Raw genomic sequence first — 14,874 nt, 5'->3', positions numbered from 1 at the left:
AAGGAGTGCCACAAGTTCAAAATCCTGGGAATGGATGCTTTAGAGTAAGGTGAGTCTCAACTTCAACACAGGGAGGAAGCAGACTACGTGAAGAGTAATTGTCTCTTGACCCCATTTTATACCAGCCACGTCAACATTCTTCCTTGCAACTCCACATTACCGTTCGAGTGAAAAAGTTCCCCCTGACTTCCATTATTACTTTTAACATCCACATTTTTAACTTGTATCCCCAGGAATTTCAGGTAAAAACATTCAAACCAAATATGTAATTTATCTGAAAATGGTACAACTCTGTGTAAGAACATAAAAAAAGTCAAGGATGCGAAACCTGAATTGGTCCATGGTAGCTGATTCCAACTCACCCAGCCCGACACCCAACTCCCCCAGTTTGGCATCCAATTGGCCCAGACGGCCATCCAAACGACCCCCAATATCCAGCTGCAATTTGAACTTTCCCAATTCTTTGATTATGTCGCCTTTCATAAGAACATAAGAAATAGGAGCAGGAGTAGGGCATACGGCCCCTCGAGCCTACTTCCCATTCAATAAGATCATGACTGATCTTCAACCTCAACTCCATTTTCCTGCCCGATCACCATATCCCTTAATTCCCTTAGATCTAGTGTTCTCAGTCTTCAATATATTCAATGACTAAGCATCCACAGCCCTCTGGGGTAGAGAATTTTAAGACTCACAGCCCTCAGTGAAAAAATTCCTCCTATTCTCAGTCCCAAATGGCCAACCCCTTATCCTGAAACTGTGACCCCGCGTTCTAGACTCTTCAGCCAGGGGAAGCAGCCTCTCAGCATCTACCCTGTCAAGCCCTCTCAGAATCTTATATGTTTCAATGAGATTACTTCTCATTCTTCTAAGCTCCAGAGAGTATAGGCCCATTCTACTCAATCAATTCCTAGCAGATCATTACAACCATTTCATCCTTTGAGCAAAAAATGTGAAGAAGATTTAGTTTAAATTTATGTTCTTCTGGTGTGACTTTCTTTGGAGTAATATTCTGGGTTCACCAAATCTATCCCATTTAATAGCAAAGAACATAATGAGCTTTACTTACCTTACTACAAACTGACAGAAGCACTGGTTGCTGGGTGAAGGTATGACCTAGGTCAGTGTTCCCGGCCTCTTGCGACACCTGTTGTCCACTGTAATAGACGTTGGGCTGGAAGAATTCCCCATCAGCCAAAAAGAGGGAATGTCCCTGTCCTGCTGCCACATCCCACACACGGACACCCTCAGGGATCTGTACAGGAAAAGCACTCATGTCAGGTGTCACGACTTATACAGTGCGATTTCTGTTTCCAGACAGTAAACATTCAACAGTAGCCTAACTTGTGTAAATTTACTTTAATGTTTCCCTCTCCTGAAGGTGCTAATTCTTGCTGAGTTTGCAGTTCCAGGGGCAACAACAATAACTGCTACTGATATAATGCCTTTAACTTAGAAAAACATCCCGAGGTGAAAGATGGGAGAAAAGGAGTCGGCACCAGGCCTCTGTGACAAAGTTGGGAAAAGTGATCAAAAGCTTGGTGGGTGAAACGTGTTTTGAGGATTTTAAAGTTGCGGAGTGAGGTGCAGAGGCCAAGGGGTTTGGGGGCGGGAGAGCGGGGGAGTTCCAGAGAGTAGGGCCAAGATAACAGAAGGCTCCACTATTGAAGGGGGAGAGTGGGGAGTGAGGGATGCACAGAAAGCTGGAGTCGGAAGAGAACGAATGCTGGAAAAGGTTCAGAGATCGGGTGGGCGAGGTCATGGAAGGATTTATGGATGAACACAAGATTTTAAATTCAATCTGTTTGAAGCCGGGGAGCCAGTCAAGGTCAACAAGGGTAAAGGTGATAGGCGATTCGGGCCTTACGAGGTGCAGGCTGCATTGTTTTAGATCATTTGACATTTATAGAGGGTGTCAATCACCGTGGACAGTGCCCTTTCAGGTTTTGACAGCTGAGGGTTTTTGCCTCGACTGCTCCATCTGGGAGTCCATTCCCTGTGTCAAAGAAATTCTTGACCTTCGTTCTAAATTCCCCTTTCTCGAGTTTGAACCTACATCCCCTTGTTCTGTCACAGGGTACCGGAATGTAATTTTATGTACGTACCTTTTCCATACTATTTACTATCCTTTGTATCTCTATAACTCCATAAAAGTCACCTCTTATCTCCTTTTGAAGCTGAAAAGCCTAAGAGTCTCTCAGTTTTTTTCTCATAACTCAATTCTTTGACATTAGGGATCACGACTCTTCTCTCCACTGCCTCCAGCCATTTTTTTTTACAATTCGTTCATGGGATGTGGGCGTCACTGGCAAGGCCAGCAGTTATTGCCTATCCCTAATTGCCCTTGAGAAGGTGGTGGTGAGCCGCCTTCTTGAACCGCTGCAGTTCGTGTGGTGAAGGTTCTCCAACTGTGCTGTTAGGAAGGGAGTTCCAGGATTTTGACCCAGCAACGATGAAGGAACGGCGATATATTTCCAATTTGGGATGGTGTGTGACTTGGAGGGGAACGTGCAAGTGGTGTTGTTCCCATGTGCCTGCTACCCTTGTCCTTCCAGATGGTAGAGGTCGCAGGTTTGGGAGGTGCTGTCGAAGAAGCCTTGGTGAGTTGCTGCAGTGCATCCTGTGGATGGTACACACTGCAGCCACAGTGCGCCGGTGGTGAAGGGAGTGAATGTTTAGGGTGGTGGATGAGGTGCCAATCAAGTGGGCTGCTTTGTCCTGGAAGGTCTCGAGCTTCTTGAGTGTTGTTGGAGCTACACTCATCCAGGCAAGTGGAGAGTATTCCATCACACTCCTGACTTGTGCCTTGTAGATGGTGGAAAGGCTTTGGGGAGTCAGGTGAGTCGCTCGCCGCAGAATACTCAGCCTCTGACCTGCTCTCGTAGCCACAGTATTTATGTGGCTGGTCCAGTTAAGTTTCTGGTCAATGGTGACCCCCAGGATGTTGATGGTGGGGGATTCGGCGATGGTAATGCCGTTGAATGTCAAGGGGAGGTGGTTAGGCTCTCTTTTGTTGGAGATGGTCATTGCCTGGCGCGAATGTTACTTGCCACTTATGAGCCCAAGCCTGGATGTTGTCCAGATCTTGCTGCATGCGGGCACGGACTGCTTCATTATCTGAGGGGTTGCAAATGGAGCTGAACACTGTGCAATCATCAGCGAATATCCCCATTTCTGACTTTATGATGGAGGGAAGGTCATTGAAGAAGCAATTGAAGATGGTTGGGACTAGGACACTGCCCTGAGGAACTCCTGCAGCAATGTCCTGGGGCTGAGATGATTGACCTCTAACAACCACTACCATCTTCCTTTGTGCTAGGTATGACTTCAGCCACTGGAGATTTTTCCCCCTGATTCCCATTGACTTCAATTTTACTAGGGCTCCTTGGTGCCACACTCGGTCAAATGCTGCCTTGATGTCAAGGGCAGTCACTCTCACTTCACCTCTGGAATTCAGCTCTTTTGTCCATGTTTGGACCAAGGCTGTAATGAGGTCTGGAGCCGAGTGGTCCTGGCGGAACCCAAACTGAGCATCGGTGAGGAGGTTATTGGTGAGTAACTGCCGCTTGATGGCACTGTCGACGACACCTTCCATCACTTTGCTGATGATTGAGAGTAGACCGATGGGGCAGTAATTGGCCGGATTGGATTTGTCCTGCTTTTTGTGGACAGGACATACCTGGGCAATTTTCCACATCGCCGGGTAGATGCCAGTGTTGTACCTGTACCAAAACAGCTTGGCTAGAGGCACGGCTGGTTCTGGAGCACAAGTCTTCAGCACTACAGCCGGGGCCCATAGCCTTTGCTGTATCCAATGCACTCAGCCATTTCTTGATATCACGTGGAGTGAATCGAATTGGCTGAAGACTGGCTTCCGTGATGGTGGGGATATCGGGAGTAGGCTGAGATGGATCATCTACTCGGCACTTCTGGCTGAAGATGGTTGCAAACGCGTCAGCCTTGTCTTTTGCACTCATGTGCTGGACTCCGCCATCATTGAGGATGGGGATGTTAGTTGTTTAATTGTCCACCACCATTTACGGCTGGATGTGGCAGGACTGCAGAGCTTTGATCTGATCCGTTTGTTGTGGAATCTCCTAGCTCTGTCTATAGCATGTTGCTTCCACTGTTTAGCATGCATGTAGTCCTGTGTTGTAGCTTCACCAGCCCCTGCTGCTCCTGGCATGCTCTTCAACACTCCTCATTGAACCAGGGTTGATCCGCTGGCTTAGTGGTAATGGTAGAGAGGGGAGTATGCCGGGCCATGAGGTTACAGATTATGCTGGAATCCAATTCTGCAGCTGCTGATGGCCCACAGCGCCTCATGGATGCCCAGTTTTGAGCTGCTAGATCTGTTCTGAATCTATCCCATTTAACACGGTGGTAGTGCCACACAACACGTTGGATGGTGTCCTCAGTGTGAAGACGGGACTTCGTCTTCACAAGGACTGTGCGGTGGTCACTCCTACCAATACTGTCATTGGCATTTGCGACAGGTAGATTGGTGAGGAAGAGGTCATGTAGGTTTTTCCCTTGTGTTGGTTCGCTCAACACCTGCCGCAGGCCCAGTCTGGCTGCTATGTCCTTCAGGACTCGGCCAGCTCGGTCAGTAGTGGTGCTACCAAGCCACTCTTGGTGATGGACATTGAAGTCCCCCACCCAGAGTACATTCTGTGCCCTTGCTACCCTCAGTGCTTCCTCCAAGTGGTGCTCAACATGAAGGAGGACTGATTCATCAGCTGAGGGAGGGCGGTAGGTGGTAATCAGCAGGAGGTTTCCTTGCCCAAGTTTGACCTGATACAATGAGATTTCATGGGGTCCGGAGTCGATGTTGAGGACTCCCAGGGCCACTCCCTCCTGACTGTATCCCACTGTGCCGCCACCTCTGGTGGGTCTGTCTTGATGGTGGAACAGGATAGACCCAGGGATGGTGATGGAAGAGTCTGGGACGTTGGTTGAAAGGTATGATTCTGTGAGCATAGCTATGTCAGGCTGTTGGTTGACTAGTTCATTAACTTATAGTTTCAAAATGTTGGTTTATATTTTGAAGTTGCATAAACAATTCAGTGAGCTGTACCTTGACTAGGCGAGGCATGACAGTGGGTGACTCTGCATGACCAAGTTGTCCATAGGTGTTACTGCCCCATGAATAGACCTGTTGGAAGAAAATCGGGGAAATAGATACATTAGTTTTTGCAGTTCTTCCTCCAGTTCTGACAAAAGCTCATCAATCTGAAATGTGGACTCTGTTTCTCTCTCCACAGATGCTACCTGACCTGCTGAGTATTTCCAGCATTTTCTGTTTTTATTACATTACTTTTAGTCTTTATGTGCTTGTACCTTCACGGAACAACTCTCCAGAGGGGAGGCCATTGAGGTCCGAGATACCGCAACCCTACAATGAACTCTCACGTGCAAGTAACTGTGGTTACTGAATTCACCCCACAGCATTACCAAGGCAGTGGCAGCAGCAAAAGAAGTGGGTATGTAATATGAATGATGTATCACAGCTAATCAGTGCTTGATCACAGGCATTTCTGTGCTAGGGACACCTGCACTTCTACTGCTCTTGGGACCAGCACAGTAGAGATGGAAAGGCGTTGAAAACTCACCATTACATCTACCTATCTGCCCGCTACACCATCTATCTGCCCTCTACTCAAGACTTTGCATTCCCTCACTCCATAGCTCTAACCCTCCACCCCCTCACATACATACCATACTCGTGCAGTGTCAGGAGGGCAATATTTGGCTCAGTTTGCTTCTGTTATTTCTGGAACACTTGGATAAGGCCCTTCCTGGCTTTCCTGCAGATCGAACTCACACGCTAAAAAAGGAGAGCAAGTCGGTATTAGTCTTACCTGTGACCTGGCCGTTAAGGCTAGCGAGTGATGCGCTCCAGCTGCCACCTGGACCACTTCCTTACTGCTCAGACTCTTGATGCACAGGGGTTGAAGCCTGGAGACAGGACGAGAACTTTGTCAGTGCACGGGAGTAAGCACTGTTCAGCGCTGTATCTAACAATCACACCCATCAGCAACCCAAGCTTTGTGCTCAGCAGTTACATGGGTTCTCCGAAGGCCCAGTGACTGAAGGCACCACTCAATGCGGCGCAAAGCCATACAGGCCAGAAGGTCCAAGTCCCATCCCTGGTCTGTGCTGCGTGAGCTGATCTCAGGTGGGGCTGCCGTTAAAGACCTTATAATTCGCCGGAATGCCCCTGGATTAGGGAGTGGGTGAAAAAAGAATCAACCACGGCTCCTGAGCAGTAGCCAGTGACTCCGGTGAGAGTGCCAGGTGAGGACAGGAGTAGACTTGGCTGTTATGCCGGCTAATGCTTGCTGTGAAGGGTCATGCATGAAGAAAGGGCAGTGCCCACGGGCCTGTCCTTCAGCAAGGGGCAGCGCCTTCAAAGGTAGAGGGGAAAAGCCCAGCAAAGAGAGGATCACCTTGCCAAAGACAAAATTCACTGAGTGAAAACTGCACTATTAGTGCCTTCCTCAGGCACATGGTCAATCAGAAGGGTAGTCTGCTGTAGTAGACCATGAAATGACCATTCAAGCTGCTGCAAAAGCCCAGCAGGTTCACTTCGGAGTAGGGCACCTGCAACCTTTATTTGGTCTGACTCTTGTCCACACCTTCATATCACTCTAAGCAAACCACTCAGTTGTAAAAGAACCACTGAAGGCCGAGTGCCACCTTCACTTGAAAGCTTGGGGCTGTTTCTGTTAGAATAGAGGAGATTATGGGCTGATTTGATAGAGATTTCTGACATTATGAAAGGATGGGACAGAGTAGATAGAAACAGATTGTTTCCAGTGATTGAGGGGTCTTGAACGAGGGGACATAGCTATAAGAGTAAATGGAAGAGAATTAAGACAGAGAGCAGGAGCAACTTTTTTTTTTAGTGTTGTGAACATATTGAACCATCTGAGGGTCTGAAATATCATCTTTGAAGAGGCAACAAGGCAGAAAGCAAGTGAGCATCAGTTTGAGGACTCGCAGTATCTGCAGGATCTTGAAACTAGCAGTACCTGGGCAGGATGTCTCCGTGACCTAGCTGGCCCTCTTTGCCCCGACCCCAGGTCCATAACTCTGTCTGTAAGGAAGGAAGATGTGCATCCGCCTCGCTTCCTGGCGTGGGGGTCAGGCTCACTGTTCTGATTCTTGCATGTCCTGTTTTCCTGAGAAGCCTCGGTGAAACTGAAAGAAAAAGCCACCATCAAACAAGTGAATGCAGGAGAGCTCACTATCCTGACACTCCTATGCTAGCCGGCTGTATTTGTTGTGGTTTTAAACCAAATAGTTTCCTTGGTTTCAGCACCATCGACCGCTCCCTACCATCTGGAGTGTGCCTTTATCTGTCCAATATCTAGATAACTGGAGCATGCCCAGAGTATTTCACTACTCGATTCAGTACATGGCAGAATAAGTCACATACCAGATTGAGACACGCAAAATAAATTACTAGACAGATATACTGAACATTAAACAGAGTTGTAGTCTCAGTGCGCTGTCAAATATCAATAAATATCTGTCGACTCATGGATCCTCGAATCTGTTAAAAATGGTTTATACAATGCAAATAACTGCAGAGTATTAAATACAAATAGATTTACATACCATTTACAGCACAGAAACAGGTCATTCAGCCCAATGGATGTTTATGCTCCACACGAGCCTCCTCCCACTTTACTTCATCTAATCCTATCAACATATCCTTCTATTCCTTTCTCCCTCATGTACTTATCTAGCTTCCCCTTAAATGCATCTATGCTGTTCGCCTCAACCCTCTGTGTGGTTGCGAGTTCCACATTATAACCACACTCTGGGTAAAGAGGTTTCTCCTAAATTCCTTATTTGATTTATATTGATGACTATCTTATATTCATGGCCCCTAGTTTTGGACTCCCATACTAGTGCAAACATCTTTTCTACGTCAACCCTATCGAACACCGTCATAATTTTAAAGAGCTCTATCAGGTCAACTTTCAGCCGTCTCTTTTCTTTGCTGAATACCTAGTTTAAAAAAAAGGAAAACCCGAGAGAATGCAAACTGACAAAGAGCCTGGTGTTTCGAGGAACGAAAGACTGATTTGTTGTATTCTGCACTCCATTCCAAACAATGGTGCACAGATAACCCCAGTCCATGTTTTGTGTCTTCTTGATAAAACAAAGGGTGAAATCTGTGTTTAGGCACTGCGACAATGAGATTAATTTTAAAACCCAAATACTGTACACAAAACAGAAAATTACTTCCGCTTTCCCAACCACATAAATTTTACATCATCTATAAAAATGCTCAACTGTACTCAAATTAGCAGTTACTGGAAAGCAATCAGGAGCAGGGGACCACGGCTGATTTTCCCGCTCCCAGTCAAGAAGCTCTGAAGCCGGTTGTGGAGCCTTATTAATATCTGCCCTCCCCCCTCAGATCAGCTAACAGCACAGACTGCAGATAGGACCTGATACATTTTTTTAAAAAGTAATTGTATCGAGAGATCTACAGGAGGAGGGACTGGGAGGTACAATGGGCAGAAAGACTGTCCTTTCACCCTCTGTGGACCTAGGTTCAAATCCAACTCAGGTCGCAGGCCAGGATGTGAAGCCGTGCCAATGGACTGTTTCTGCTCTGTTTATGGCCTGATCTAATTTACAACAATTACATGCATAACCATTCTGAATATCGAAAGCAAGGACTAACTCTCCATCTCAAACTGAACCTCAAAACACATTCCGTGATTCGTTTTAAATGATAGTTTGTACCACTGAGGCTCTGATCAGTCCTGATGGTTTAACACTGACAGCTGAATGGGACAAAGTCAGACTCATTTATAACATTCAAACACCCCTGATATATTGGAACAAAGGACACTAAAAATACAACTTTGATAACTACATTAGGTAGTCAGACAGTCACAGGATTTAAAAGTGTTTACAGCTTCAAAAAAAATCCACAGGATATTGGATGAAATTTAATGCAAAGAAATGTGATGTGATGCATTTTGGGAGGAAGAATAAGGAGAGCAATATACACTAAATGGTAAAACTGTAAAAGGAGTAGAGGAGCAAAGGGACTCAGGGGTTCAGCCAGTGGGAGAAGAAATTGATAAAGTTGTGTAAAAGCACATGGGAATGTTCGGTTTTATAAATAGGGGCATAGAGTATAAAATCAAAGAGGTAATGCTAAACCTGTACAAATCATTGGTTCTCCCACAGTTAGAATAGTGTGTCAAGTTTTAGGTGCACTTATCCCTGGTCTGGTACTGCAGCACGACTCAGATACAGAGTAAAGCTTCCTCTACACTGTCCCATCAAATACTCCAGGGCAGGTAGAGCACGGGTCAGATACATAGTAAAGCTCCCTCTACACTGGCCATGAAGTATAGACATCAGGAGGACATGGGCAGACGAAATTTAATGCAGTGAAGTGATGCATTTTGGAATGAAGAATGAGAGGCAACATGAACCAAATGGTACAATTTTAAAGGGGGTGCAGGAACATTGAGACCTGGGGGGTTCACATACATAAATCTTTGAAGGTGGCAGGACAGGTTGATAAGTTGTTAAAAAAGCATACGGGATCCTGGGCTTTATAAACAGAGGCATAGAGTACAAAAGCAAGGAAGTTATACTAAACCTTTATAAATCACTGGTTAGGCCTCAGTTGGAGTACTGTACCCAGTCCCATACCCCAGCCCAGTCACAGCCCCAGGTGAGGTACTGTACCCAGTCCCATACCCCAGCGCAGTCGGAGCCCCAGGTGAGGTACTGTACCCAGTCCCATACCCCAGCCCAGTCACAGCCCCAGGTGAGGTACTGTACCCAGTCCCATACCCCAGCGCAGTCGGAGCCCCAGGTGAGGTACTGTACCCAGTCCCATGCCCCAGCCCAGTCGGAGCCCCAGGTGAGGTACTGTACCCAGTCCCATGCCCCAGCGCAGTCGGAGCCCCAGGTGAGGTACTGTACCCAGTCCCATGCCCCAGCGCAGTCGGAGCCCCAGGTGAGGTACTGTACCCAGTCCCATGCCCCAGCGCAGTCGGAGCCCCAGGTGAGGTACTGTACCCAGTCCCATGCCCCAGCGCAGTCGGAGCCCCAGGTGAGGTACTGTACCCAGTCCCATGCCCCAGCCCAGTCAGAGCCCCAGGTGAGGTACGGTACCCAGTCCCATAGCTCAGCGCAGTCAGAGCCCCAGGTGAGGTACTGTACCCAGTCCCATGCCCCAGCCCAGTCAGAGGCCCCAGGTGAGGTACTGTACCCAGTCCCATGCCCCAGCCCAGTCAGAGCCCCAGGTGAGGTACTGTACCCAGTCCCATGCCCCAGCCCAGTCAGAGGCCCCAGGTGAGGTACTGTACCCAGTCCCATGCCCCAGCCCAGTCAGAGCCCCAGGTGAGGTACTGTACCCAGTCCCATGCCCCAGCCCAGTCAGAGCCCCAGGTGAGGTACTGTACCCAGTCCCATACCCCAGCCCTGTCACAGCCCCAGGTGAGGTACTGTACCCAGTCCCATAGCCCAGCCCAGTCAGAGCCCGAGGTGAGCAACTGTACCCAGTCCCATAGCCCAGCCTAGTCAGAGCCCCAGGTGAGGTACTGTACCCAGTCCCAGACTCCAGCCCAGTCAGAGCCCCAGTTGAGGTACTGTACCCAGTCCCATACCCCAGCCCTGTCACAGCCCCAGGTGAGGTACTGTACCCAGTCCCATAGCCCAGCCCAGTCAGAGCCCGAGGTGAGCAACTGTACCCAGTCCCATAGCCCAGCCTAGTCAGAGCCCCAAGTGAGGTACTGTACCCAGTCCCAGACTCCAGCCCAGTCAGAGCCCTGAGTGAGGTACTGTACTCAGTCCCATACTCCAGCCCAGTCAGAGGCCCCGGATGAGGTAATGTACTCAGTCCCATACTCCAGCCCAGTCAGAGCTCCGGGTGAGTTACTGTACTCAGTCCCATACCCCAGCCCTGGGTGAGGGGAAAGCCCTTCAGTGCATATGTAATGACAGCACAGCTAGAGTTCTGGTAAGAATACAGAATGACCAGCACAAATGAGAGTGTTGGTATCAAAGCAGAGAGCAGGCAGTGCATTCGTGGCTGTAATGTAAACAAGCAATGGTGAGGAAAGTGGTTCATGACATGCTGTGAACTCAATAATTAGGTACTCTGTAACACACTCCAGATATCAGATATATTCACATCTGGCAAACAATAATGGTTTAGTTATAACAGCACCGAACCAGTCTGAAATCCTAGATTAGACATCAGCCAGTAATCTACTGTCAGTGTCCATTATTCTAACAACACTCAGACAAACTGAATCCTTCTATTAGTTTAACTGAGACATAAATACACAGCAGGTGGGTCAGTGTGAGGCATAAATACACAGCAGGTGAGTCAGTGTGAAGCATAAATACACAACAGGTGGGTCAGTGTGAAGCATAAATACCCAGCAGGTTGGTCAGTGTGAAGCATAAATACCCAGCAGGTTGGTCAGTGTGAAGCATAAATACACAGCAGGTGGGTCAGTGTGAAGCATAAATACACAGCAGGTGGGTCAGTGTGAAGCATAAATACACAGCAGGTGGGTCAGTGTGAAGCATAAATACACAGCAGGTGAGTCAGTGTGAGGCATAAATACACAGCAGGTGGGTCAGTGTGAAGCATAAATACCCAGCAGGTTGGTCAGTGTGAAGCATAAATACCCAGCAGGTGGGTCAGTGTGAAGCATAAATACACAGCAGGTGGGTCAGTGTGAAGCATAAATACACAGCAGGTGGGTCAGTGTGAAGCATAAATACACAGCAGGTGGGTCAGTGTGAAGCATAAATACACAGCAGGTGGGTCAGTGTGAAGCATAAATACACAGCAGGTGAGTCAGTGTGAGGCATAAATACACAGCAGGTTGGTCAGTGTGAGGCATAAATACACAGCAGGTGAGTCAGTGTGAGGCATAAATACACAGCAGGTTGGTCAGTGTGAGGCATAAATACACAGCAGGTGAGTCAGTGTGAGGCATAAATACACAGCAGGTGAGTCAGTGTGAGGCATAAATACACAGCAGGTGGGTCAGTGTGAGGCATAAATACACAGCAGGTTGGTCAGTGTGAGGCATAAATACACAGCAGGTTGGTCAGTGTGAGGCATAAATACACAGCAGGTTGGTCAGTGTGAGGCATAAATACACAGCAGGTGGGTCAGTGTGAGGCATAAATACACAGCAGGTTGGTCAGTGTGAGGCATAAATACACAGCAGGTTGGTCAGTGTGAGGCATAAATACACAGCAGGTGGGTCAGTGTGAGGCATAAATACACAGCAGGTGAGTCAGTGAGAAGCATAAATACACAGCAGGTGGGTCAGTGAGAAGCAAATACACAACAGGCGGGTCAGTGAGAGGGAAACACACAACAGGCGGGTCAGTGAGAGGGAAACACACAACAGGCGGGTCAGTGAGAAGCAAATACACAACAGGTGGGTCAGTGAGAGGGAAATACACAACAGGCGGGTTAGTGTGAGGGAAATACACAATAGGCGGGTCAGTGAGAGGGAAATACACTACAGGCGGGTCAGTGAGAGGGAAATACACAACAGGCGGGTCAGTGAGAGGGAAACACACAACAGGCGGGTCAGTGAGAGGGAAACACACAACAGGCGGGTCAGTGTGAAGGAAATACACAACAGGCGGGTCAGTGTGAAGGAAATACACAACAGGCGGGTCAGTGTGAAGGAAATACACAACAGGCGGGTCAGTGTGAAGGAAATACACTACAGGCGGGTCAGTGTGAAGGAAATACACAACAGGCGGGTCAGTGTGAAGGAAACACACTACAGGTGGGTCAGTGTGAAGGAAATACACAACAGGTGGGTCAGTGTGAAGGAAATACACAACAGGCGGGTCAGTGAGAGGGAAACACACAACAGGTGGGTCAGTGTGAAGGAAACACACAAGAGGTGGGTCAGTGAGAGGGAAATACACAACAGGCGGGTCAGTACCTGAGACAGAAAAGACAGGTGAACGATTCAAGTGATGACTGAGGGCGTCTACATGAAGCTTTCACCTGCCTTTGCTGAGATGCTGGTGGAGCTGCTATTGCTTAGCTAGATGTGATGACTCCCCGGGACTAGTGTCCTCTACCCATCTGAAGCCCACCTTTACTTGCAGTTATGCAGTACCTTGAGACAAAAGTCCTGGCAGAGACAGTCGACGACAAATGCCCTCTGACCCTTGCTCCCGGATATCCCCCAGGCTGAAGCTCTTCTTGTCGGGCATGGACTCCTCCATTTTCATCTGTTCCTCCCTCGTCTCCTTGTGCTGGGATCCGCCACTTGCCGGGCTGCTGATGCAAGTCACAACTGCAGTCGGAGACGGGTAGTAGTAGTTCACGACTTTTCTGAGAGAAAGGGCTTCGTAAGTGGCGGCCACTTTCTCCCCAACCACTGAGGCGCAGGAGACCACCAGGGTATTAAATGTTGAAGGGGCTGCGGAGGAAGGGCTAGAGGGGCAAGTGTCCTCAGATGTGGGCAGGGGCTGCAGGCACGAAAGGTGCGCGCTTTTCATGGAGGAGTCCACCTGGGAGATGTCTGAAAGCTTTTTGAGGTACTCCTTCACTGCCTCTTCATCGGGGTACTGCGAGCTCCTGGGTCTCGCGTTGTTCACGGCTCCGTCGGGCTCCAGCGGTGTGCTGGAAGAGTTACCCTCCTCGGCTTTGCCAGGAAATTCTGTTGGCTCTGCTTTATCGGCAGCGTTTGGGAGGTGCTCGGGCTGCCCTGCCCATGGCAGCTCAGTGTTATGTGCGTCCATGACGTGATTGTGAGGGTAAGGCTCAGAAGGCGAGCGGTGGTGGTCGGGAATCTGCGGAGAGTGCTTGCGCTCCGTGTCAGACAGCGCCATGCCCAGGGGGCAGTAATGACTGTCCGATATAATCACATGGTCTTCTTTGTCCATCATTGTCAGCAGCAGCTGGTGGCAGTGGTGGCATTTTTCCGGGTTCTGCCTCTTCTCGTGGGGCGAGGACCTCTGAACAAGTGCCAGGCTGTGGTGGGCTCCGCAGGCGATCTGCATCACCACCCGCCCAGCCAGGTGCTCCAGCTTCTGAGGCTTTGCCATGGGGAAAGCTGTTGTGACGAGTCCGAGCTGGCAGCCACTGCCCCAGGCCCAAACCTCTCGCCTCGACGACAAGGCCAGAGTGTGCTGCTCTCCGCAGGCCAGCTGCACTGTCCGGGTCATCTCGGGTGGGCTGGTTTCAGGGTCGGAGATTGTGACCAGAGTTGGCATCGGGACCTGGCTCTCACCCTGGACAGCACACTGACAGGATGAGTTGTCTCCCCACATGTACACGGCTCCATCCTCGGTTACAGCTCCACTGTGGTGGCTTCCGGCCGCCACACTAACAACATGCAAGCCAGTTAAGGCCTGCTCCAGCGTGGGGACTGCCAACTCACTGGCATTGCATTCCAGTCTCCACGGAAAGTGTCCAAAGCTGTAGACTTCACCACCTGAAATGGGAAAAGGCCTTCAGGCACTAGTTCAACAACAACTTGCATTTATAAGAAAAATGTCACAAAGCACTTCACAGAGGCTTAATCAGAAGTAAATGGACATCAAGCCAAAGGAGGAGATATTAGAGGGTCAACCAAAGGGAGGTGGAGGGATATAGGGAAGGAATTCCAGAGGGTGGGAATCTAGGTGACTAAAAGCATGGCCGCCAATGATGGGACGAGGGGGAAAGGGATGCAAAAGAGGCCAGAGTTGTTGGAACAGAGAGTTCTGGGGTGGGGGGGGGTTGGTTGTAGGGTTGAGGCGGGATCAGAGATAGGGAGGGGTGAGGCCATGAAGGGTTTATGAACACAGGGATAAGAATTTTAAACTGGAGGTGTTGGTGGACCGGGA

General features: G+C 49.0%; 1 protein-coding gene across 6 annotated transcripts in view; it reads right to left on the bottom strand.

Annotated features, from left to right (window-relative positions):
* Nucleotides 1-14,874, bottom strand: part of als2b (alsin Rho guanine nucleotide exchange factor ALS2 b) — a 142,388-nt gene that overhangs the window by 110,710 nt on the left and 16,804 nt on the right. For all 6 annotated transcript variants that reach the window (XM_067987957.1, XM_067987962.1, XM_067987961.1 and 3 more), the window contains 5 exons: nt 13,158-14,480; nt 7,035-7,203; nt 5,862-5,958; nt 5,078-5,155; nt 1,070-1,255 (listed from right to left, as the gene is read on the bottom strand). In XM_067987957.1, coding sequence (XP_067844058.1) covers nt 1,070-1,255; nt 5,078-5,155; nt 5,862-5,958; nt 7,035-7,203; nt 13,158-14,480 — 1,853 coding nt within the window. The remainder of the gene's footprint in view (nt 1-1,069; nt 1,256-5,077; nt 5,156-5,861; nt 5,959-7,034; nt 7,204-13,157; nt 14,481-14,874) is intronic.

Source organism: Heptranchias perlo, chromosome 7, assembly GCF_035084215.1.
Source record: "Heptranchias perlo isolate sHepPer1 chromosome 7, sHepPer1.hap1, whole genome shotgun sequence".
NCBI classification, from domain to species: domain Eukaryota; kingdom Metazoa; phylum Chordata; class Chondrichthyes; order Hexanchiformes; family Hexanchidae; genus Heptranchias; species Heptranchias perlo.
This window is presented reverse-complemented; position numbering and strand designations above follow the sequence as displayed.